The sequence below is a fragment of the Plectropomus leopardus genome, chromosome 9 (genome assembly GCF_008729295.1).
Source record: "Plectropomus leopardus isolate mb chromosome 9, YSFRI_Pleo_2.0, whole genome shotgun sequence".
Lineage (NCBI taxonomy): Eukaryota > Metazoa > Chordata > Actinopteri > Perciformes > Serranidae > Plectropomus > Plectropomus leopardus.
In genome coordinates this window covers 17,579,307-17,602,453 of record NC_056471.1, presented here as the reverse complement: position 1 = coordinate 17,602,453, position 23,147 = coordinate 17,579,307, and the positions used below count along the sequence as shown (strand labels likewise).

The following is a 23,147-nucleotide window of genomic DNA, read 5'->3' as shown; positions in this document are numbered from 1 at the left end:
CGTCACCTCTTTTATACACATACTTGTTAATGTTTCTCACCTTTCTGCAGCCAACAAGTTCTGTGTTTCCATAACAACATATCATCTGATATTTCTGATACCTGAGTCGCACACCCACCTGGGTTGATGGTGACACCAGTCCTTTAAGTGATATCTTTTGTAATTAACACCATAGTTGGGTGTTCCTTGGTTGTGACGTCTTAGGGCCCCATGTGTTCCCATGCAAGGCAGAGTAAGGAAAAGGGACCCTGTATTTAAACTGGTAGTGTGAAAAAGGCAGTTGGCAGTGGTACCTCTGATTCCATTAGCTGTGTAATATAAATCTTTATTACAGAATTAAACCACAGCTCCCAGTCTAGGTCAACAGTTTAAAATATGCATATCATGATAAGATAAGTTGAGGTAATACCAAGGGAATATGACAAAAAAGTGAAAAATGATTCAGAACTCTACCACCCTCTTTTGGCTCTGCAGAGTAATGACATAATTGCTAAGAAAACAGGTCATTTGTTTTAGTCACAGGCAAACCGCAAAGCAAATTCAGCCAAAAAATCCCTTTCTGTTGTTGCAAATGATGATGGAGAGAAAAAAAATGGTCATAGTTTCTTAAATAAAACCGGGCAGCAAGAATTTCAAAGCAACATGCTCGATGAAGTAATATTTGTGTTCAGAGAAACAAATATAAAATGAACTCTAAAGGTAAAATAACTTAAAACTTACCAGAACTTTAATGAAATGCAACAATAGCAGACTCCCTTATCAGACCCACCAATGCTTTCCAATATTTATTGCTCCATCCTCACTCCCTCCGCCCAAGTTAGCAATCTCGGTGTTATCTTTGATCCCACCCTGTCCTTCCTGCTCCATGTCAACAACATCATCAAAACAGCCCTCTTTCATATCCGTAACTGTTCTCAAACCCTCACTGTCACCTCCTGCTGCAGAAACACTCATCTATGCACTTGTAACATTCACGCTTTACTGCTTTAACAGCATCCTCTATGGAACCACAGACAATGTACTTAATAATGTACAGAGCTCTACCACCCGCCTGCTTACCACAACCCGCTCACGTGACCACGTCATCCCAGTCCTCCAAGACCTCCACAGGCTCCCAGTTAAACACAGCATAAAATTCAAGAATCTACTCACCACCTAAGGCCCTTAACAACATGCCTCTCCCCTTATCTCTCTGATCCTCTCCACCAGCGCACCCCCTTCCGATTCCTTCGCTCAGCTGATGCCAGCCTCCTTCAAATACCCAGGAGTCCAGAAGCTGTTGGAGCCGCTGGTGTGTTTCTGCTTTCTGAGGACACATGGATATGAGGTACTCCCAAACTGATGCATGCAGGATCAGAGCTGCAGTCCTTCATGTTGTTTATCAGCTATATGAGTTAGTATTCTTTTTGAATGCAAAACAAAATGTGAAAAATATGAATACTGCACACCTGTTGTGTGACAGCTTTAGCAAGAACAGTGAGACAGATTCTCATTATCATCTCTCCAGAAATGTTCAATGTTTCAGAGACAAAGCTTTTTATAAAGTTAGAGATAGATTACTGTGGCCAGAAGAGGTCAGGATAACGATATTATCGCAATATCCATAACAAATCTGAAATAATAATAATAATAATAATAATAATAATAATAATAATAATAATAATGCCATCAGTCAGATTCATCTGTCAGTATATTGTCTCTTTTCTGGCAAATTAAGTATACTCAAAATACGAGTGTAGGGACATGGATAGAGTCTACAACCATAAATGTAGAAATTGCACAAAGTAATTACACTTAATGGATAGTGAACCAGGTGGTAAGAGGGGAGGAAGACAAAACTAGAACTGCAAAAAAAAAAAGAAGTGAATTATAATGTGATTATTTAAACAATATTACATCTTATTGTATATACATATGTGTATTATCAGCATGATATCAATATCATTCAAACATTACAGTTATTGTCAATAGCAGTATATTGGGACACTCCCAATTAGAAATTCAGGAGTTTAGTTGTCTTGCTGTTGACCAGCCCACAGAGACACTCAATTCTCTTTTACCGAACCAGAATTAGAGTGAAGTTGCAAGAATATGTGCATTTGTAATAAGTGATACATTTAATATAAAATTATGGAGTACCCTAGGAAAGAGTCCTAAAACCAGGAAATCAGTATAACAGCACCTTTGGTTCCCTGGTCCCCAAGTCAGCAGGTTTTTTGAATGTGGGTTTTTGGTTAGATGCCTTGAATAAAGTCTGTGTTGAACACAAGTATAAGAGACTTTCAAGTTTTGCTCTATGACATAAAATACATCACGAAATACTCCAACTATGAACGCTGAAGCTTTTATGTGTATTAAATAAGGTAGTTGCTAACAAGTGGTGAAGTGAGAGGCTGAGCCCTGCTGAATACAACTTTAAAGCCTCATTGTGCAGCTTTTTACCTCCGGGGATTGCATTTTGGCTTCAAAAGTTCTGAAAGTGGTTTTCATATGTGAAGCTTATCATAAAGGTTTGTTCACTGCACAGCTTATTTTCTGCAATGACCCAAAATCCAACGGAAAAATCCCATAGGCTTTTTGAGGAGGGAACCAGGGTGAGGCTAAATTCCGTGTCAGCCTACAGAAAAACGTCGCCCCTGTGGCACTCTATTAGCGATAAAAGCATCAAGTCTGATCATGGTGACATTTAGTCTTTCTTGTTGTGAAGGGAGGAGACAGTAAGTGATGGTGAGGTGAGATTCTCTGTACAGGGACGCACATCAAGCTATTGCCTGTGATGCCGCGTCGTCACTTTGAATTTCAAAAGCTTGATAAATGATGCACAAAGAGAAGAGGTGAGGGCACACAGCAGGAGCCGGCAGACTGGCGATTGAAGTCATCCAGGGTCCAATGTCTTTAAACACTGTGAGTGTTTATTCTGTTCAGATTTGAGAATGAATGTGCATTCTATACATTATTACTATTTAACCGCTCTGTAACAGGAAACTAAGTTGTTGAAGTTTTGCAAAATGGAGCCTGTTCACACTGCGCAGGCCTGTGAGCTCTACAGGACTCCACCTTGTTGTACTCACCCACTTCCCCTTCACGGCCTAAAGACAGGAAGAGAGGAGAGGCAGAAGAGGAAGAAAAGGCAAAGGGGGATGGGCTTGTTGCTTTCATTTAAAGTAAAAAGAAAAAATACAGAAGTGAAAAATTTAGTAGACACCCTCAAAAAACACAGAGGTAGGAATTATTTAGAAAGACTCAGAATAGAAAGTAGGTAAAGGATTACATGCAGTGATGGCTCCTTGGACGAGGACCACCACGGAGCGGTATGGTGTAGGTAAGTCAGTGTGTGCTCACCAGTGTGTGTCTTTGTGTTGCTACATGTTGCTGTCGTGTTTCTCGTTTTTAGATGTGACTGTAAACTCTCCAAGCTGTCAATAAGAAAAAATAGATGCCCATCACTTCCTACTAAACAGGATGTGAGCAGGTGCAGACGGCCTCACAGAACATCAGGATATACACATCAGATTTAACTCTATCACAGAACTTAAATGCTAAAATCAACAGAACCTATAACTGCTGCAGTGTAGGGGATTGTGTGTGTGCTAAAATCATAAATCACCATCCACCCTAAGCTGATGGAGAAATGAGAGGCAGTCAGTAGGCAATCTTTATGCATTACACAGTGCAAAAATACAGACTCAAGAAGATAAATTATTCCTGAAAATGACAGCGTTAGGTGTGGAATGACTGATTTCGGCTCCAGGAACAAATCCTAGATGCTTAAACTTCTAAGTACAATCTGGAGTTTATCTGTAGTGTGTGGGCTGAATATGGCCGAGCTGATCAGCATATGTTGCCGTCAGATATGCGAGACAGACACAGACTTAGAAGGAATACAGATTTTGGACATCTACTACAGAATGTAATAGCAAAGGTTCACTGGCCTGTTGCAGAAGATGCATTGATTTATCAGTTACTTGCAATAAGTTAGGCATAAAGTTTGTTTTGTAGAAAGTGAGTTGAAAATTTAAAATTTTAAGTTCTATGGCTTAATAGGTAAATGGTGAATAAGGCAGTGAATTTATAAAAAAAAAACCCATCTTGAATCAAATACTAATAAGATTACCAAATGAAGTGTTATCTACTTTATCTAGACTGAATATCTTCCTGTGCTGTGTAAGACTAGTAAGACTACAACACAGGAAGTGGAGGAAGAAGGAGGGACATTTTTTTTACCTTGAAGCTGTGCATCTAAATAGGCTACTGTAGAAACCACCTCATGCTATGAACTGTACAAGTATTGTACACAAGTATTGGTCTAAAATTAGTATACCACATACAGTTGCAAGAAGTATGCTAATCAGCAGTCATTTTGTAGCTGTCTGACTGTTTACTGCCGAAACATTAAGTATAGGAGGGAGCGAAGCAAGCCTGTTTGCTACTGCAGACAGTTAACGCCAGTTTCAGTACTATGCTCACTTTCTATAACAAACTGACACCCAGTGCTGAGTAGCTGCTGCCAAAGCTCTTCCTACTCTTTTGTTGTGCCATGCTGCTGATGCAATTCGTATTCCTGCTGCAACCATTACCCCTGCTGCTTATACTCACATACAGTAAATCTAAGGCTGAAACTGACAATTATAGCCTGCTCATGATTATTAAAACTGCTAGTTTATTTTCATTTAGTTAATGAAAATTTGAAAATATCTGTAATATTTTATTTCATTTTGTGTTTTTATTTTTTCAGTTGATCTATTTTTTAAAATGTAATTTTATTTTATCTTAAATGATCGTGTTCAGTTTTTTTTTATTGCTTGTTGATTTCAAATGTTGCTAAGTTTACTAATCAAAAAATTTAATGCACCATTTTTTTGTTTTTGTTACCATTTTTCACAGGTTTAAGTTAAAGATGTAAGACTTTCTGTGCACTAAATAGACAGACATAGATAGATGGATAGGTGGATAGATACTGGCTGTGTTAAATGTGTCAAAATCCATGTTAGTGAGCACTACTCCATCTCCAGGATAAGCCATCCACCTGACAGGTGTGACACATCAAGATACTCATTAAAGATCATCATAACTACACAGGTGTACCTTGGGATGGTCACATTAAAAGCACACTCTAAAATGTGCAGTTTTATCACACTACACAATGTCACAGATGTCACATGTTTTGAAGGAGCATGCCATTAGCATGCTGACTGCAGCAGGGCTGTCTGCCACAGCTGCTGCCCGGTTGGATGTCCTGCCAAATTTATGGAAACAAAATTGGACATCAGTTATGGCAGTGAAATGAACATTCAGCTCATGGGTAACCGCTCTGGTGGACATTCCTGCAGTCAGCATACCAATGGCATGCTCGCTCAAAACTTGCAATACCCAGGTTCCCACAGTCTTGGGAAACCTGGAAAAGTCATGGAATTTCACATACCTGGAAAAGTCACGGAACTAGTGAAAATTCATTAAAAGTTTTGGAAAAATCATGGATTCTTTGTGTGTAATAAATTAAATGACATTAGTGTGACATAACAGTGAATTCACAGACCTGGAAAAGTCATGGAACTAGCCAATGATGTAACATATCTTTAATATGTGTCGCCATGGAAATTTTTTTTTTTTTTATTTGATCATCACAAAAATTTCTTCATTTTCTCCCTTTGTTCTGTCTCTCTCTTCATGTCAGCCCACTAGGAACGTCAAATAATATTTTAAATAATTTTGGTTTTAGGGGACAGGTATACAACTTTTTTTTTTTTAATTTTACCACCAATTTTAAAGGGTTTGGAGGCTATGTTTTTTGTTTTGTTTTGTTTTGTTTTTCAATTGGTGATATTTTTCTTTTCTTTTTCAATTTTTTTTTTTTTAATTTTTGCTTTTCTCTTAAAAATTCATATATATGTATATGTGTGTGTGTGTGTGTGTGTGTGTGTGTGTGTGTGTGTGTGTATGTGTGTATATGTATATATATATATATATATATATATACACCATTTATTATAGCCAGAAACTATAAAAATAGAAATTATTACTGTTGGACTGTCAGTCTTATATTTTTGAAAAATGCTGGGTAAGTGGGGCAAGGAAAAAATATTTTGGGTCCTTGAAAAGTTAAGATAAAGTTTTGTTTTGAAACTTTGTCCATGAAATGTGTGGGAATCCTGGATACCTGTTGCATTGTGCTGTGTGACCAAACTACACAACTTAGAGTGGCCTTTCACTGCAAGCAAAATTTAACAGAAATAAAGCTTAGCCATTTATTGCATAAAAAGTCTAAACCTACATCTTTAACTTAAACCTGTGGAAAAATGTGAGCAATTATAAAGCTGCCTCGCTATCACAAGCAGCTGGAAACAGCCAGTGTTTGGCATTTTGCATTTTACTTAAATGATTGTTTATTTTTTAACAAAGCACTCTCAAGGGGATTTTCTCATAATTGACCAACATAATCATTTAGCTGTTCATGTAGGCCTAATATGAATCATGTCATTGATGGAGAAAAGGGAGAGGTGGCGTTGACAAGATGTAGGCGTAAAGAAACGCTCATGCTTGTTACTGTGGCAGCTCTGACGGTTTGACAGTTGATCCAAACAATATGTCGACATGAGCTGAACTTTTTTCAACTTTGTTCATCTTTGGCTCTTTAGTGGCTTTAATCCGTTGATATACTAAAGTAATTCATTTTCTCTGTGAGCGGTCATAATGGTTTAGCTTCATTTAAACTGGTGGCAAATTGACAAGAACGATGGTTGCCAAGGTTACCAAAGAACTTCCGCACTTCACCAATCAAGCTAGCTTACTGCGTGCTAACTAGTGCTAGCCAACCATAAAGTCTTTTGTGCTACAATTAATAACAGTTTTTCCTCTGCACGGTTGCTGTTTGTTTGCTTGGGGTGTTTTTTTCTTTGTGTCACCATTAAACAACTGTCTAACTGTTTCAGTTAAGTGGAATTTTGTCGGCAAAGGAGAAAAGCAGCTTTCCCTCGAGGTAGGAGATGCGGTCCAGATCATGGAGGTCTGTGATGGTAAGAACACCTCAAAACACAAAAATTAGATTATTATTATTACTTCTGGTGTATGCTGCTCCTAGATAACTGTTTTAACATGTTCAACATCAGTGATCTTTTTAGGATATGCTAATATTTTTGCACAAAGTCATAATTTTACCAAACCAAAAGTAGAAATATTGTCAAAATGATAAAACGTTAGTAGGCCTGCTTACAGTGCTGATAACCATTTTTTTCTCAGTTAAAGTTATGTTAGTGTTGATTAAGATGGCTGTGTGCATGTCATTCATATTTTATGTGATGTTATTTCACACAATATGTTAGCATATTAATAATTAAATATAACTTGCATGACAAAATACTACTTCATAATAGTGAATCCATGTTAAGTTATTTTACCACTTAAAAGGTTGAATGCATCCTAGTTTTATCTCATGCAGTCTAGAAACTTCCATTTCACTGTGAACACCAAAACGCTGCCCATGTCCTTTTGAGATGTCAGTAAGGTGACAGTCAGTTTTCCTTTCAGGATGGTACAGAGGCTACTTGGTTAGGAACAAAGCCCAGAGGGTAAGATCTCACACACAATAATATTTTTTTTCACACCACATTGTGTATCATTCATTTTAACAGAACGGTGATCATAACACATATGGTATGCCATTCAACTGGGAGATCTTCTTTTCTAGTTTTGTGTATTGGTAAGTTGAGATCTAGCACTGACTATTTTTTCTTATTCATATCCCCCACATATATTCTTCTCCAGGGAGTGTTCCCTGCCAGTTTTGTCCATCTTAAGGAGGTTGTCATTGAAAAACGAGGGTGAGTGGAGTAAAAAAGTCTACATCTGACTCCAAAAGTTGTGTTTTTCTTTGTTTTTTTTTTTTTTTTTAAATGTTACGTTTTCCTGTGTATGTATGTATGTATGTTTGTATGTGTATGTGTGACTACAGAGGGGAGGAGGTAGTGATGTCTGCAGAGATGCCCTTGGTGAAGGAGGTGACCACCACATTGAGGGAGTGGGGAAGCATATGGAAGCAGCTCTTTGTGGTAAAAAAAAAGCAGAGAGATGAGGAAAAACACTTTGCGTGTGTGAATGTGTGTATATCTGAGTGTAACCGCTTACATCTGCCTGTCCAGGCCAATAAAGAGGTGCGTGTGAAGCAGGTCCAGAGGCTGATGTGGGAGCTGATGGAGTGGCGTTCCCAGCTCCTGTCTGGCACTCTGCCCAGTGATGAATTCAAAGAGCTCAAGCAGAAAGTCACCTCTAAGATTGACTATGGCAACAAGTATGTCTGCTCAAAAACAAAATCGCTTGCTCACACTTTTATATGGTCACACTGTCCAAAGCAGAACTTTGTATACAAGCTAATTCTTCTCCCTTATCCAACTGTTTTACATACTTTAACTGCAAAATATTCAGTAACATTTTCTTTCCTTTCTGATCCATTCTGTTAGTCCTCTGTCTGCTTCCTTCCATGCATTCCAATCTCCACTTGTTGCCTTTATTTGTATAAAATGTACTCATTTTAACACCTTCCATCAATCTCCCCAATCCCCACCTGAACAATGCTCCTTTGACAGGATCCTGGAGCTGGACCAGGTGGTTCGGGACGAGAATGGGAACATCTTGGACCCAGAACGGGCTAGTGTCATCAGTCTGTTTCGGGCCCATGAGGAGGCCACAGCCAAGATCAATGAGCGCATCAAAGAGGAACAGGTAAGGAAAGAGATAATGCAGTGCAGTAGTTTACAGAAAAAAGAAGAACGTGTACGACGGGATTTCCCAGGAAACCCGTCAGTGGGAAATATAAAGGCTCTTGTGAAGCAGATATAGGTTAAATCACAGTTTGTAATTTTATTTCATTTTTTATGTTAAAAGGTATTACTGGGTGTCTGCGGGCTCTTTAAAAGTCTTTAAAAGTCTTGATTTTTTTTTACATATGAGGCCTCAAAAGTCTTGAAATAGAATTTCTGAGGTCCTAATTGCCACAAACATTTTTATCTGATTTAATGTATCAGACTGCTTGAAAGTCTACATTTCTGATGTTACAAATCTTGAAACCCACCACTGAATCTAATGCTGCTTTTTTTTATTTTCTACTTGCATTTACCTGTTGTCAAAATGTAGATTAACTTAACTCCTAATAACTATATATACCTATATAAAACCTACCTTTGCATGGGACCATATACTACTTACTTTACATGTATCTGCTTTACCTGAATAAGAAAAAGATGATTTGTCCAAAATTCTTAAATTTGGTTAAAAAATATGTTGACAAGGTCTAGACAATAAATTTTGCTTGCCAGTTATGTCTGCCAGCAAAGCCTTATTAAGAAATCACTTCCTTCCTAATTGGCTTGACTGCATTTCCTCTTTATACGGCCTGTTATTAATTTGCTTATTAATTAGAAAAGAATGTACTCTATTATGAATTTCTTATTCCATCATTTTCTTCTCCTTTATAAACCCACAATCTGCACGCTGCAGCTGTCACATCCCAGAATTTAGTAAACCAGCTATTATTAATTGTGCTACAAGCCAACCAGATTTGTCAGGACTTTGAAATGAGGGCTTTTGGCTGGCCTTTTTCCTGGTAAGCCGTTGTCCCAAGTTAACCTCCCACAACTAATGTCCTCTCCTGCAGTCCAACATCCAGACAGACCACAGCGGGATCTCGGCACGGATCCAGTCTTCCCCAACCCACAGCCTCTACGTCTTCGTCAGGAACTTTGTCTGTCGCATCGGAGAGGACTCAGAGCTCTTCATGTCCCTCTATGACCCCATCAAGCAGACCATCATCAGGTGCCACTTGTTCTCCCTGAGCTTTAATCCCTAGCTGTATACAGTGAGCTTCAAAAGGTGTTTTAGTATATGCTGATCAATGTGTTCTTTTTACATTGATTTGAGGATTTGAAGCACCAGGTTCATATGCAAGTTTAAATGTGTCTGTTTAGGCTTCAAATAATGAACTGATGTCAATGGTCTGGCAGTCTGGCAGATTTGATTGAACTCCCCCTCCATGCAATTGATTTACTGTAGAGGTGCGGCGTTGAATTTCTTTGAGATAGACAACAAGGTGCGTGACCATGAATAGCTGTCTCCGTATAGCTTATATTAATGTGTTTTTGTGTATAAGTCTGAATTAAATATGTCAAGGATTTTAGAACATAAAATCAGGAAACACCGTCCATCAAAACTGGAAAAATAAGAATAAAGTGGGTTTAGCCTCCATATGCCTCTTACTACCCATTTAGTGAGATTTTTTTTCCCTCAGCTGTCTAAAATAAGGGTGCACACACACATACACACTCAAGCCCACACAGACTCTCCTTTATCTCTTCTTGTGTCTATATACCTCATTGTTGAACCCCACTAAATTTGAACAATAGGATGTCAAAAATGCGAATAAAGAAAACACAAATTATAGGGCAGCAGATATTGACTGGCAGTGCTATGTGGTGCCTGACAGTGCTGATGATAAGTCCTGTCACTCACTGTCATACTGGGTATATCTCAGTCTCGCTGGCACAGCAGGTGGGAGTATTGAGGATCGATCATGTTTTTCTCAATATATATCCACCACTGTTTGATCATCCATTACTTTGTTGGCATGTGCCCTGATCTCTATTTTTTCTGTCATAATTTAGGGTTGGGTGATAGTGTCTTTTTTCATATTGTCCAATCATGTTTAGGCAACAGGCGATGTGTTTATTAGTGGACAGTGGGAGTATGAGGGAGTGAAGGGGATTATGTCACATCAGGCATGGTTGTTTAGCGTCTGACAGAGCTTTAAAATAATCAAACCTTAAATGCTTTCTGCAAACAATGCAGCCTGTGTGTCTGTGCTTGGTGCGACATTATCACAGCTTCATTTTCAGTTGAACATTATTATTGTGAATATCGCAATCCAAATTCCATCCATGAAGTTAACTACTCTAAAGGAGCGCTGAGCATTTGTTTTGGTGAGCAGGCATATGGAGAAGGGAGATGCGAGGGATCAGATCCACAGAAAAGAGACAGCAAACTGGTTTGTAATTAAGGATTTAAAATCCACTCATCACTCCTTCTGATTAACAGGGCTCAGCGGGCAGACGTGATGCTCCACCAGAAACATCTTGAAATGCGCAGTAGGGTGCAGATTCTAGAGATGATTTTTTTTTTTACTCCTTATTTCTGATAGTTAAAATCAATCACTGATCATTATTTTGTCTATATAGGATTTGATCACTTAATTGGCTCTTTTTATGTGTGTTGATCGGTTAAATGCTTGGCTTTTTCTTTTTGTTCAACCCAGCCCCTCACTTTGTCTGTCTGTCTGTCTGACTGCCCTTGAAAAAATGGCAGATGGGGGGGGCATCTTGACAGGAATGTTTTAGGAACTTTTTCTCTGTTTTGATTGACCCTGATGTACCCATAGTCATTTATCTGTGTGTCAGGCTTGTTGACTATCTTTTTAATAATCCCTCTGCCAGTGTCTGATCATGATTGAAACATTTGAACATAATTTTCACAGAAACAATTTAATGCCACATCAGTATACTGCATATAGTATTGCTTATGTACATCCGACGGGCTGCACTGTGATTGTCTCCCAAAAAATGCTAACAGATGAGGGAGACACACAGTTAAGTTTTATCTGGACCAAGCACGCACTCAGTCCTGGACTGGACAGATAGTGTTTCTATCTGTTTGATTCATCACTTCCTGTAGGTGGAAATGTACATACCCCAAAGAACAATTTTTTATTCTCAAGTTGAGAACATCTGCAATGTTTCAGTCAAGGGGGGTGAGATTAGCTTTTTTTGCAGCTGCAATTTTGATGCTGTGTGTGGCTTTATATTAAAATATTGTGTTGCATAGTTTTGCAGGACATTAACAACAACTCTTTTCCATGTATTGTGCAGTGAGAACTACTTGGTACGCTGGGGCAGCAAAGGATTTCCCAAGGAGATAGACATGCTCAACAACCTGAAGGTTGTCTTTACAGTAAGTGACCACAGGAGGGCGCTACCACACTGGTTCTTATTATTACAGACACAGCACTGCATATGAATAAGTGGATTTATTCCCCTCTAGAAAATTACATTGTTTTTTTGTTTCTCTCTCACCCTCTTTCCCACATGACCTGCTGCTCCGCGACTTGTCTTTCTTCTATCTTTTCATGTTTGTTTCTCTTAATCCCACTTCATTCTATATTCTTCTTTTGTTTCATTTTCTCTCTGTTCTCCTTTTGCCTATTTGTCTCTACCAGGACCTGGGGAACAAGGATCTATGCAGAGAGAAGATATATCTGATCTGTCAGATAGTGAGAGTGGGCAGGATGGACCTGAAAGAGACAAACAACAAGAAGTGTACTCAAGGCCTGAGGCGACCGTTTGGGGTTGCAGGTACTTTAAGATCAGCCAACGCAATTCTTTCTCTGGTCAAAGGTGCTGCTAAATTGCTAATCCAAGTGTTCAGGCAATGTGTGAAGTATTATTTGTAGTTATTAGACTTAAAAGTATTGCTTTTAGCAGCCTCTTTCTTAAAGCTGCAATACATTTCCCATTTCATTGCCAAATGTCACCAGTTTAGGCAACAATAATGGCCTTTAGTAGTCCTTCAGTCTTTTGTTCCCTAAAGGTCAGAGTAATTTTCTCTGATTTGTCAGCAGCGGCTGCTGCTGCAGGTATTATCACCCATGTTTACTCCTGGGAGCTGACCAATACAACAGTCATCTTTTGCACAAACAAAAGTAAAATATTGATGATGACCGTCCACTACTTTTTTACTACCCTTGAGGCTTTTGTTTCTCCCACTGGCTCAAAATAGTTGCCTATATCCTCAACTAACCTCATAAAACAGCTATCAGGCTGTGTAGTGGGGCCTGTTTTGCTAGACTAGGGTGTGTGATAGAGATTTATATACAAAATCTTCACAGAGGCTGTCACCGCTGACTGATGTGAATCCACATCATAAATTCTTCTATAGCAGTTTCTTTGATTTGTCATCACAGACGCATTTGTTTTCCTTTCCTTGGCAGTGATGGACATCAGTGATCTCATCAAAGGGAAGATCGAATGTGATGAGGAGAAGCAGTTTTTCATCCCCTTCTTCCCGTATGTCCTCTTTTCCTCCTACTCGGTTACTCACGAATCCTCCCTTTAATTAAAAAGCAATATTGCAGTTTTGTGTGTGAAGGTTTCAGCACCTGCACGGTTTTAAGATTAAACAGTTTTTCTGTGCTTTCAAGTGTGCTTGTGTGTGTTTTTTTGGCTCCAGGGTAGTTGCTGAGAATGACTTTCTCCACTCCTTGCTGAACAAAGTGACAGCATTGCGAGGAGACAGCGGTGGACAAGGTACTGTTGTGCACTTACAGCTTTCTCTCTCTGTTTCTCAATTTGTAAACCATATGACTCTTCTGCCAAAGTTGGTGTCCCTGCAAAAACTTGAAAAATTAACCATATAACCCCCATTATGGCTCCTCTTCAATGGCCACCAGTGCAAGCTAGAGCTGATTTTACAATTCTTTTAAAATTGTCAGGCCTTGCATAGTTTTGCACCACTTTACCTTTCTTAGCTATACTATGTACACCATATACACCATATACACCATATACACCAGCACGTCTTCTTTGATCTCTCCATGCTGGTCTGCCAGTCAGTCTTTCAGAGGACAAAAAAAAAGTTTGCTTCAGAGCATTCGCCTACCGTGCACCATATCTCTGGAATGGCCTGAAAGCAAAAGATTCAAATCATCAGTCAGAGACACCCATGTTGTATTGTTTTTTCGTAATTTACTGTGCAGTGTACCTCTGGGGACATTTTGGTCCTCAGTCTTGCTCCTCACTTTCACGCTGCTCTCCAGCTGTGGACGCAGACCCAGTGTGAATCTGAGTGAGACGCCGACAGCTGCCCGGAGGAAGAGAGGCTCTGCTTGGTCAGGCTCTGAGATAACGTTATCTTCTGCCTTCTGCTTAGAAGTGGTGAATTTACAGCCCTCTGCAACTTAATATGATACCGTCCCTGGCTTTTTCTTGGTATTTAGTGTTGGCAAAAAAATGTTATGTACATAGCTAATACATAATTCTGAGTCGGGTACATCCCTAATGTTCAGTTGAAATCTTTAAATAGAGACTAATAACCTACCTGTATTCACTTCGTTATTGCCAACTTTAGTGCTTAGTCGGGTCCATCACTTTTTTGACATCCCTTAAACCATGATGTATTCGGTGTGGTTATTTAAGTGTTATTACATCATTTGATTGCCTTTGAATACTTTATTGTTTTGTTATCTTGGTGTATGTTGTGTCTTATATATTCTTTTTAAGTGCAAAGTATATCAGGATCATCCTTTGTGGTGATTCTGCACTATAAATAAATTGATTGATTGATTGGCTCTGTACGCACAAAAGGTTCCCACTGGACTGTGAATGCTGCAGTCATTTGTGGTCAGACAAAATGGCCCTTTCTCATCACCTCCTCTCCTCTTCTCTCTGCTACGTGGGTGAGAATGAAGGGCATTATCCTGATGGATGGCATGCGCCCTCGAGCTGATGTTTTCATATTACTTACCCTTTATTTCTCCCTCGCCAGCCTCCAGTCCTGCTGCCTGCTGCCTCATGTTTATGGCTGACTTTGACAGACCTGATGGGTGACACTGTCTTGTTCCACATAGAGTAACCTCGCATGTTGGACTGCACTGTCATACTGCTCGTCTTTTATCTTTCCTTCCTTCCTCTCTCCTGATAGTCCTGGGCGTAACCTAGATATGAAAGGAGCACCCGGAAGAACAGATATGGAAGGAGCACCTGAGGCCACCAGATGTCTGTTCTTAACATTACTCACCTCTAATCTCTCCTTCCTCTCACTTTGAGATGCTTTTGCCACAGTACACACACACACACTGACACAGACACTGTCACACAAATACAGAGTATTCCCTGTAGATATGTGGTTAGCCTTGAAAATGTGGGTTTGTGACATAGTCTAGATTTCACCAGCTTTGTATTCCCCTAAAATAGCTCACCCCTTTTTCCAAGTTCTTTCTTTTTTTTTTGTCTGCGCTTTCTCACATAATTCCTTTGAAAGCTTTGAGAGCCCATATTCTTTAGGAACAAATTTCTGCCTATTATGAAAACACCTTCACCCTTTCTTTGTCTCCCTCGCCCCCCTGTTTTACAACTCCTCCACACACAGGAGACAAGCATTTTATAGTGTTATTGATTACAGTCTCATCTGTAACAACAGACATTTTCACATCCCTGCTTCACCTTGGAACACTTAAACGTTATGCCTCCCTAGATAAATACTAACATTTTACACAAAGTGGATCTCACTTTAAGATTAAGCTCTCAGGCTGAATATTTTAGGGTTTCTGTGGGTCCTGAAAACATCTTAAAATATTTTAAATTTGGTTTTAATAGTACGGGGCCCTGAAATTCATTATTCATTCATTTGGCTTTGATTTGAATTTACTTACCTGCAGAGAGAAATGAAAACTCCTCTCTGTATATCTCATTTAAAATAGCTTGGAGTGGCATCTATTTGGCAAAATAAATTTATTGATACTAGTGCAGTCCCCATTTAAAACGAGCCTTTTTGGAGCAGGCTGATTGCTTGGCCCCTGGTCTTGCTGCTTGCAGCTCTCGAGAACCACTCATCCAAACAACTTCACACATGAACTGCTGCTCCTTGGGTCCTGAGCAATACACATGACATCACATAGTTGCGTCCCCTGGTAATTCTAGGCATATGTAACATCTCTGCCTCTCTTTATTTATCTTTTATTGAATGTACTGTAGCCATGGATGTATCAGAGAATGGGATATGGGTCTTGCTTCCTTTTTTTCCCCAGCAACTACGTGCAGTATTGCAGGAAAAAAATTCCTGTGGCCTATAAAACATCTTACCCACCAGACCATCATTATAAAAGAGATGTCTGTAAAACTGTTGACAGGACACCTTAAACTGCAAACAAGCTCAATTATGAGTCTTTATATTCTGATAATTTTTGATTAATGGAGGTTTTATATTTGTGAAACTTTTCTGTAGCTGAGACAAGCAAATTAAATTTGTGATGTCACAGTTCAAAGTGTATGGGCCGAGCAGTCACTTGTGGGTGTGGCCAGCGGGAGAAACACTACTACACATATTCATTGGGCCGCATACACCCAGGAGTAACCCAGGAAGAAAGAAACTTGTTTGTATGTGCCACAGGGGAGCAGTTCTCATTGGAGTGAATAGGCATTACCCCGGTTATGGTATGCAGATCTGTAGTGAGCGCTGCAGATCCCGCTATGCCAAGCATGCTGTTTGGCAGTGTAACAGTAAATAGAGTTTCCCTCACAGTGCACGACACAGTGTGTACATAACACACTATTAATAACCTAAATAGAACTCACTTGTCATGAGCTGATGTCAAGCTTGCAGCAACAGTAGATTATATGAGCATTTGACAATGTGAGATTGTATATAAAGCATAAAATAAAGAAAACAATAGGTCCCCTTAAGAAAAAAGGGAAAATAATTAGCAGCCTCACTGAAGAGATCCTGCTGTCAATTTTGACAATGTCTAATAATTAAACATTACAACATAGCTTTCCCTCTTCCTCTACTCCCTCCTCACTCCAGGTCTGTGGGTGACCATGAAGGCTCTGGTGGGAGACATAGTTCAGATCCGGAAGGAATACCCTCACCTTGTGGACCGAAGCACCGTGGTGGCCCGTAAGCTGGGCTTCCCCGAGATCATCATGCCCGGAGATGTTCGCAATGACATCTACCTCACCTTACAGGGCGGCGACTTTGATAAATACAACAAGACGACACAGAAGAACGTGGAGGTTATCATGTGGGTCTGTGATGAAGAGGGCAAGGTCATACAGGTGAGCAGATGAGGTCGAGAAGGCACACGTCCGTGTTTTTGAGTAGGATTTGTGAAAATGGGGATTTGATGTGAGGTGTGTAATGTTTGTGCAGTGTTTAAGTGATGGAGGTTGTCAGGGCTGGTGAGCAAGCACAGAACTGATCAAGCTCTTGTTCACCCTCTCATAGTCAGGGGCATATAGACGTGGCTTTATCCCAGAATGAAAATCCATTTTAGGCATACAGGATGCACGCACACATACACACACAAGAATAAAATCCCTCAGCTCAATATGACACACATTTTTCTCTCTGTCTCTTTCCCAGAACTCCATCTGTCTGGGAGCAGGGGATAAGGCGGTCAGTGAGTACAGATCTGTCATCTACTACCAAATCAAACAACCACGCTGGATGGAGACAATTAAGGTGAGCGTGTTTTAAAGGAATACAGAGATATCATTACCTGTATCTGTTCAACCAACAAAATGATCTCTCTCTGTATCTGTACATGTGGATAAATGTATTTTAATAACTAAAACACAGCCAATACACACCATTTTTGAATGGTACTAACCTTGTCTGTAGGCTACAGCACAACAACACAATAAATCACAACAATACAAACAAAACAGACAAAAACATTTAACTAAATAGGTAACTTTCTTACTAAGGGTAGAACAAAAAACACAATTATATAAATGATTTAGTATAGTTAATTAAATATTTTAGGACTTTTTTTCAGTGGAATACTTTTATTAATTTCAGGAGACTTTTATTTTATAAATCCAGATTTATTTCCCAGCTCTTTTTTCCATCTGTTTAAATAACCATGAAATACTGTGGACACTAAGTCATAATTCTATCAAACCTGTGGCTGATACATACAACATGTGACACTGTAAATGGATAGATATTGATTGAAATAGAGGGAAATGTTTAATAGGGGTTATCGTAATGGAGGACATTAACACATTCAGTTAAAAATTACAAGGTCTAAGCTTCAGTATGATGTATAATTTATGGGGGTTTGAACCAGGTTTTTATCTTGCTACTCTGACAACCCTTCCTCGATTCAAGAGTGATAGCCGTGAACTGTCAGCCCTTTGCCTGTTGCCTAATGTGTGCTGACTCTGTGCGGGCGACTAGAGAATATAACTTTTCAATAATGTCTATTAATTATATGACTAGTTGGTGAAATTGAAGTTCCTATGTTGCAAACAAGTGGTCATTTTTAAGTGGTCATCCACAATGATACAAAGTAATATGAAGAAACATAAAGACTGATGTACAGAAATAATAATAATAATAATGATAATGATAATAATATTAATAAACTTTATTTGTAAAGCACCTTTCATACAAGAAATGCACCCCACTGTGCTTTACAACAAAGAAATTCCATGCACCAAGTGCTTCACATGAAAAGACATACAAGACATAAAGACATAATAAAATCCACATGTAAAAATAAGATCAGATCAGAATAGAATACATAGAATGCGCACTTGATAATACTAGTAAAAGTAAGATAAAAATAGGCATGAAAATATTATGCACAGAATGCACAACATAAGATGGAAAATAAAACCCATTGAGATGATATTAATAAAAATACAGCTAAAAATTTAGGACAATACAACATTTTAAAGAAGTGCCCCCCCCCACCGAATAATAACAAGCAACTTTTGGTGGAATAAATATTTGTTTCCACCGATATATTTGTGCTTTCTCAAAGCATGTATTCGGATTCAGGTACTTCCCTTGTGTGTTGTAGAGGTAGTTGCATATAGTGTAGTGATAGTTTCAGATTCCTCGAAGGTGTCTGGTGTGTATATAGCATTTGCATTCCTCTCCACAAACATAACTTTCCAGAAACTAAGCTCCAGAATGTATACCTCTAAAATTTTAAAATGTGTGATTTTATATTCTGTGATAATATGCCCTCCAGGTGGCGGTCCCTCTGGAGGAAATGCACAGAATTCATTTACGCTTCATGTTCAGACACCGCTCTTCCCAGGAGTGTGAGTATCAGCCTCTCTTCTTCTGCCTATCTGTTCTCTTCATACATCTGCACTCTCCACTACTCTTATCCCCTGAGCATTATGGGACGCTGAAGGGACCGAATGATTGGAAGCAATTTGGAAAATGACCCGAGGCATCATTACACACACTTGATTATACAAATCAGTAGTCTTTCTTCCTCCCATGCCTGCATTCCCTCCCTGTCTCTCTCCCTTTCTATTTCCCTGTGTGTGTCTCCCTTGACCCTCCCTCTTTCTGTTTACAAATCCGTCTCCGTCGTCTCCAGCCAAGGACAAGAGTGAGAAGAACTTTGCCATGGCCTTTGTGCGTCTGATGAAGGACGACGGGACAGTTCTTCAAGACGGACTGCATGACCTTGTTGTCTTCAAGGTCAGAACTACGAACAGAACTTTTGCAGATCCAAAACAGATGAACTCATCAACAGGTTCAGTGTCTCCTCCATAGAAAAACAAATCAAAGAGTAAATGAAACAAATTTCAACTCACTAAAAACCTGATTCATTTAAAAGCGGACATGCATCTTATTATTGTCACCCCTATTTTGTCATCTTTGACTAATTTAAATCTATACAGATGCTAAAGCTCCCCTGAGAGTATAAATGACAGTTAACCTTTTATGAAGAAAAAGGATCACAGCTCATCTCTTTTGTCGGACCAACCAGTTTTGGAATGAATAGACTACAATAAATGTCCAGTCATTTTTCAGTTGTAAGTCAGATTAAAGTGCCAACTCAACATCTGGTGATTAAAGCTGCAGTTGGTGACTTTTCTAAAAATACATTTTAGCATATTTTCTGAGACTGTCAGCACACTCACACAGTAGTACATGAGACAGACAATGTGAAAACAAATCATGTTCCTCTGCCTCCTCGTGATGCTATAAATGCAAACTCTCTGTTTTTTTTGTTTGAAATTATTTTGTGCCTCCTCTCTAAATTTTGACTTTTTTCTGGGTCCATGAATGCAGCACAGCCGAAACTCACCATGAGTTATTTTTATCCATCAGCAGCAGTTCGGCATGGCAGCATGGATAATTGATCAATTGATCTAGTCAGAGCTTATAAGATCGATGGTTTAGAGTTGATGCTGCTGCAGAGTGAGTGAAAATATACTTTTAGACTGAGAACAGTTAATGGTTAACTTTCCCTTGAACTGCTCCTGTTGTTCCACTGCTCCATCTGTGACAACAGTTTGCCCTGCACCCTGAACGTGTGGTGCAATTCATATTTTATATATAAATAAATAGAATAGAAATACTTTATTAATCCCATGAGGGAAATTGTTTCGTTACAGCAGCAAATAAGAGAGCAGCGATATATATATTCCAGTAGTGCTCCTAATGAATGGACCAGCTCCAAAAATAGAAAATCTATCTGTGGGGGCCTGCCACAGATAAATGAATGGCTAACAAACCCTGGATTATCTGTATTGTGTAATATTTTGTGGATGTAAAGAATGTTTCAGAAAATGTGACAAAAAATTACTTTGTCCAAATGTTACCAAGCACAGCTTTCATAACACAACCAGTTGATAGAATTATTTTGATACATCATTCATCAAGACATGAAAGAATCGGGAGGAATATCCTGTATCAAGGCTCAGTGCCATTCCCCATGTAATTCTAGAAGTTTTGGGAAATGTATAATACTGAAAAAGAAATTGCAGACTTTACAAGTCACTGAAGCATACTGGGTTATTTGCCTAAAACATGGTAGAAAAGGGCAGCTATAAAGTTTGTCTGACATTTGCTATATACTCTAACAGCTGTGTTCAGTTGCAGCCGCTATCAAAGCAGACCTAAACATAAAGAGAGCCTGGACAGGAGATTATGGCTGCCCAGGTTGAGTGAAGCCCAAATAGATTTCCTGCCAAATGAGCGAAAGCTAAGATTGAATCCCCCTATTGATTAAATGCCAAACGCAATGAAGATTAATTACTCGTGAATTACTCAAAGACCAAATGGATGGTCCCCATGTGCCCTCTTTCTCGATTATCTCTCGTTATCCCTGCATTCCTCTCGATCTCTGTGCCACTCATGGCTTCAATCTCTTTTTCTTTTCTACCCACTCACTCATTATTACTTATTGGTTTGGCATTAAAGAGGGCAGAGTTGAGGTTCAAAGCCTGAATTACTTGAAGATGTTAAATTCAAATATTGAAAAATGTACAGTAGGGAATATATTATCATGTTACAAAACAGATTTAAAGATAAAATCAGTACCTGTCATTGATTATGAAATTCTGGGCCGATAGTGCTGTTGAAAAAAACTATTTGGCCAACAGCTGATACAGATAGGTTTTTTTTTGTTGTCATTTATTACCACTTTTTTGGTGATGAAAGGTAACAAAGAAATCTTCATTGTTAAATAATAATCAAAATGTTTAAAGTTCATTTAGCCCTTCGTTGTGCTGTCTCTTAACGAGCACAAATTCAATCATACAAATTTATGAAACAACATTTGATATAACCTTTCACATGGAAAACATATTTTATTTTTAAAGCAGTAGCTCCCTCTTACTGTTTTGTGTTGTGAACAAAACATTCACAAATTTCTGTCACACAACTGTATTTATTCACGTTTCTGACCAGAAACTATGTTTTACAAGATTATACTCAACATATTATGATAACATTATATTTTACCTTCACTGAATGCTCATTTTTACTAAATAGAACGTGAATGTGTCTTTATTTAACTTAATGAAACCTTTGTTAGCTCTGTTATTTAGCCAAGCAGGACTCTGCTGCCCCAGATGCAAACAGCTAAAGTTACTTCACTCGTATCCTCTCCTACCGATTTTAACACTGACTTGTTCACAATGAAGCATTAATGGGGAAAACATAGTGTGCGTCCCCTGACATGTAGTGAGTTCACTGCGTCCTTTTGTCTCAACAGTGTCCTGGGGAAGATCTCGTTTCATCACAAAGACTTTTTATATGGTCCTTGGGATGACTAAAGTCTTGAGCCCTGATTTTTTTTTTTAGCCTCTGCAAAAAAAAGGATGTGACACAACACTAAAACATCAGCCACTGCCATCATTGAATGCCATTTTATTTGCTGATAGGCTAGTAACAGTCAACAAGGCGAATATGAGCAGATACTGATGTTTGGCCAGTTTATTGGTGTATCCTTACTAAGATATTCTGTCTCTTTCACATATATCTCTTTCCCCTCTTTCTTATGTGTTCACTCCAACTTTTCAGCACTTCTAGTGATGAGAATTCTCACCAATAGTTGGTATTTTTGTTTGTGCTCTTATTTTTCTACCCTGTCCTGGCTCCGGTGTATCCAAAGATATGAGTTTACAAGCCGAAGTTGAGTTAGATAGCAGTAGATAAGGCATAGTTATCACGGGGGATTGCTGCTGTTGAATTGGTGACTTCAATCATTGTTTGTCGTTTATTCCTTCAGGGCTGGCCTGATAAATTACTGCAAGTGTAGGAAACCCAAGTGTCTTCTACCTCTGTATTTGCATCAAGACATTTTGACTAAATACTGGAAAAATAATTCCCGTCTCAATACTGCTGGGACAGCCACCAAACAGCTGTGCCATCATTAACAAGTTGTAGCCTTACTGGTGATTCAGCATTACTGGGTTTGAAATGACTCCCTCGCATTGTCTTTTCAGGGTGACAGCAAGCGTATGGAAGATGTGAACTGCTACTTGTCGTTGCCCTCGACCCGCCACCACCACGGCGAGCTCCATAAGGGGACATCACTGAGTCGCAGCTCCAGCAACGTGTCAGGGAGTGGAGGCCTGTCAGTCAGCTCCAGAGACAGCTTCAGCATCTCCACCCTGGTCTGCTCCACCAAACTCACCCAGAATGGTAGGTGTATGTGTGTCTTTGTGTGTGTGAGGTAGGTGTTGTAATGTTCAAATATCCCTTTTGTGACATTGTGTTGACATTATCAGCCACTCCAGAGACTTGGCAGGGTAAAACATTTTCATTTAGAAGCATACACACACCCTGATACACACTAAAGTTGAAGAAAGGTTAAGGGCAAAAATTATGAGGAGCAGGGTGTTTGAAATTAAACCTGACACGTCAAAAAACATTGATTAACATCTTCTTTCAGCAGAGTAATAAGGACAGGCCAAGACAATGAATCTTCTGTTGACAGTGAAATTTGTAGAGGACAAATCCACTCCGTGGAAGATTTTTTTAAAAAAATCTACAATATATGATTTTACTGCCACTACGGGTCTCTCAGTCAAAACAAAACAAAAGGCGGAGCAGTTTAGTCATTGCAGTCAATT

General features: G+C 39.1%; 1 protein-coding gene across 1 annotated transcript in view; it reads left to right on the top strand.

The window, feature by feature from the left end:
- Positions 1-3,117: 3,117 nt before the first annotated feature.
- Positions 3,118-23,147, top strand: part of LOC121948484 (dedicator of cytokinesis protein 2-like) — a 137,369-nt gene continuing 117,339 nt past the window's right edge. Inside the window, exons 1-17 of the mRNA XM_042493882.1 lie at positions 3,118-3,322; positions 6,930-7,013; positions 7,525-7,565; positions 7,762-7,817; positions 7,949-8,045; positions 8,136-8,284; positions 8,580-8,715; positions 9,647-9,804; positions 11,907-11,988; positions 12,254-12,389; positions 13,025-13,100; positions 13,264-13,340; positions 16,615-16,865; positions 17,173-17,271; positions 18,794-18,866; positions 19,154-19,257; positions 22,518-22,716. Coding sequence (XP_042349816.1) covers positions 3,280-3,322; positions 6,930-7,013; positions 7,525-7,565; positions 7,762-7,817; positions 7,949-8,045; positions 8,136-8,284; positions 8,580-8,715; positions 9,647-9,804; positions 11,907-11,988; positions 12,254-12,389; positions 13,025-13,100; positions 13,264-13,340; positions 16,615-16,865; positions 17,173-17,271; positions 18,794-18,866; positions 19,154-19,257; positions 22,518-22,716 — 1,861 coding nt within the window. The 5' untranslated portion in view covers positions 3,118-3,279. The remainder of the gene's footprint in view (positions 3,323-6,929; positions 7,014-7,524; positions 7,566-7,761; positions 7,818-7,948; positions 8,046-8,135; positions 8,285-8,579; positions 8,716-9,646; positions 9,805-11,906; positions 11,989-12,253; positions 12,390-13,024; positions 13,101-13,263; positions 13,341-16,614; positions 16,866-17,172; positions 17,272-18,793; positions 18,867-19,153; positions 19,258-22,517; positions 22,717-23,147) is intronic.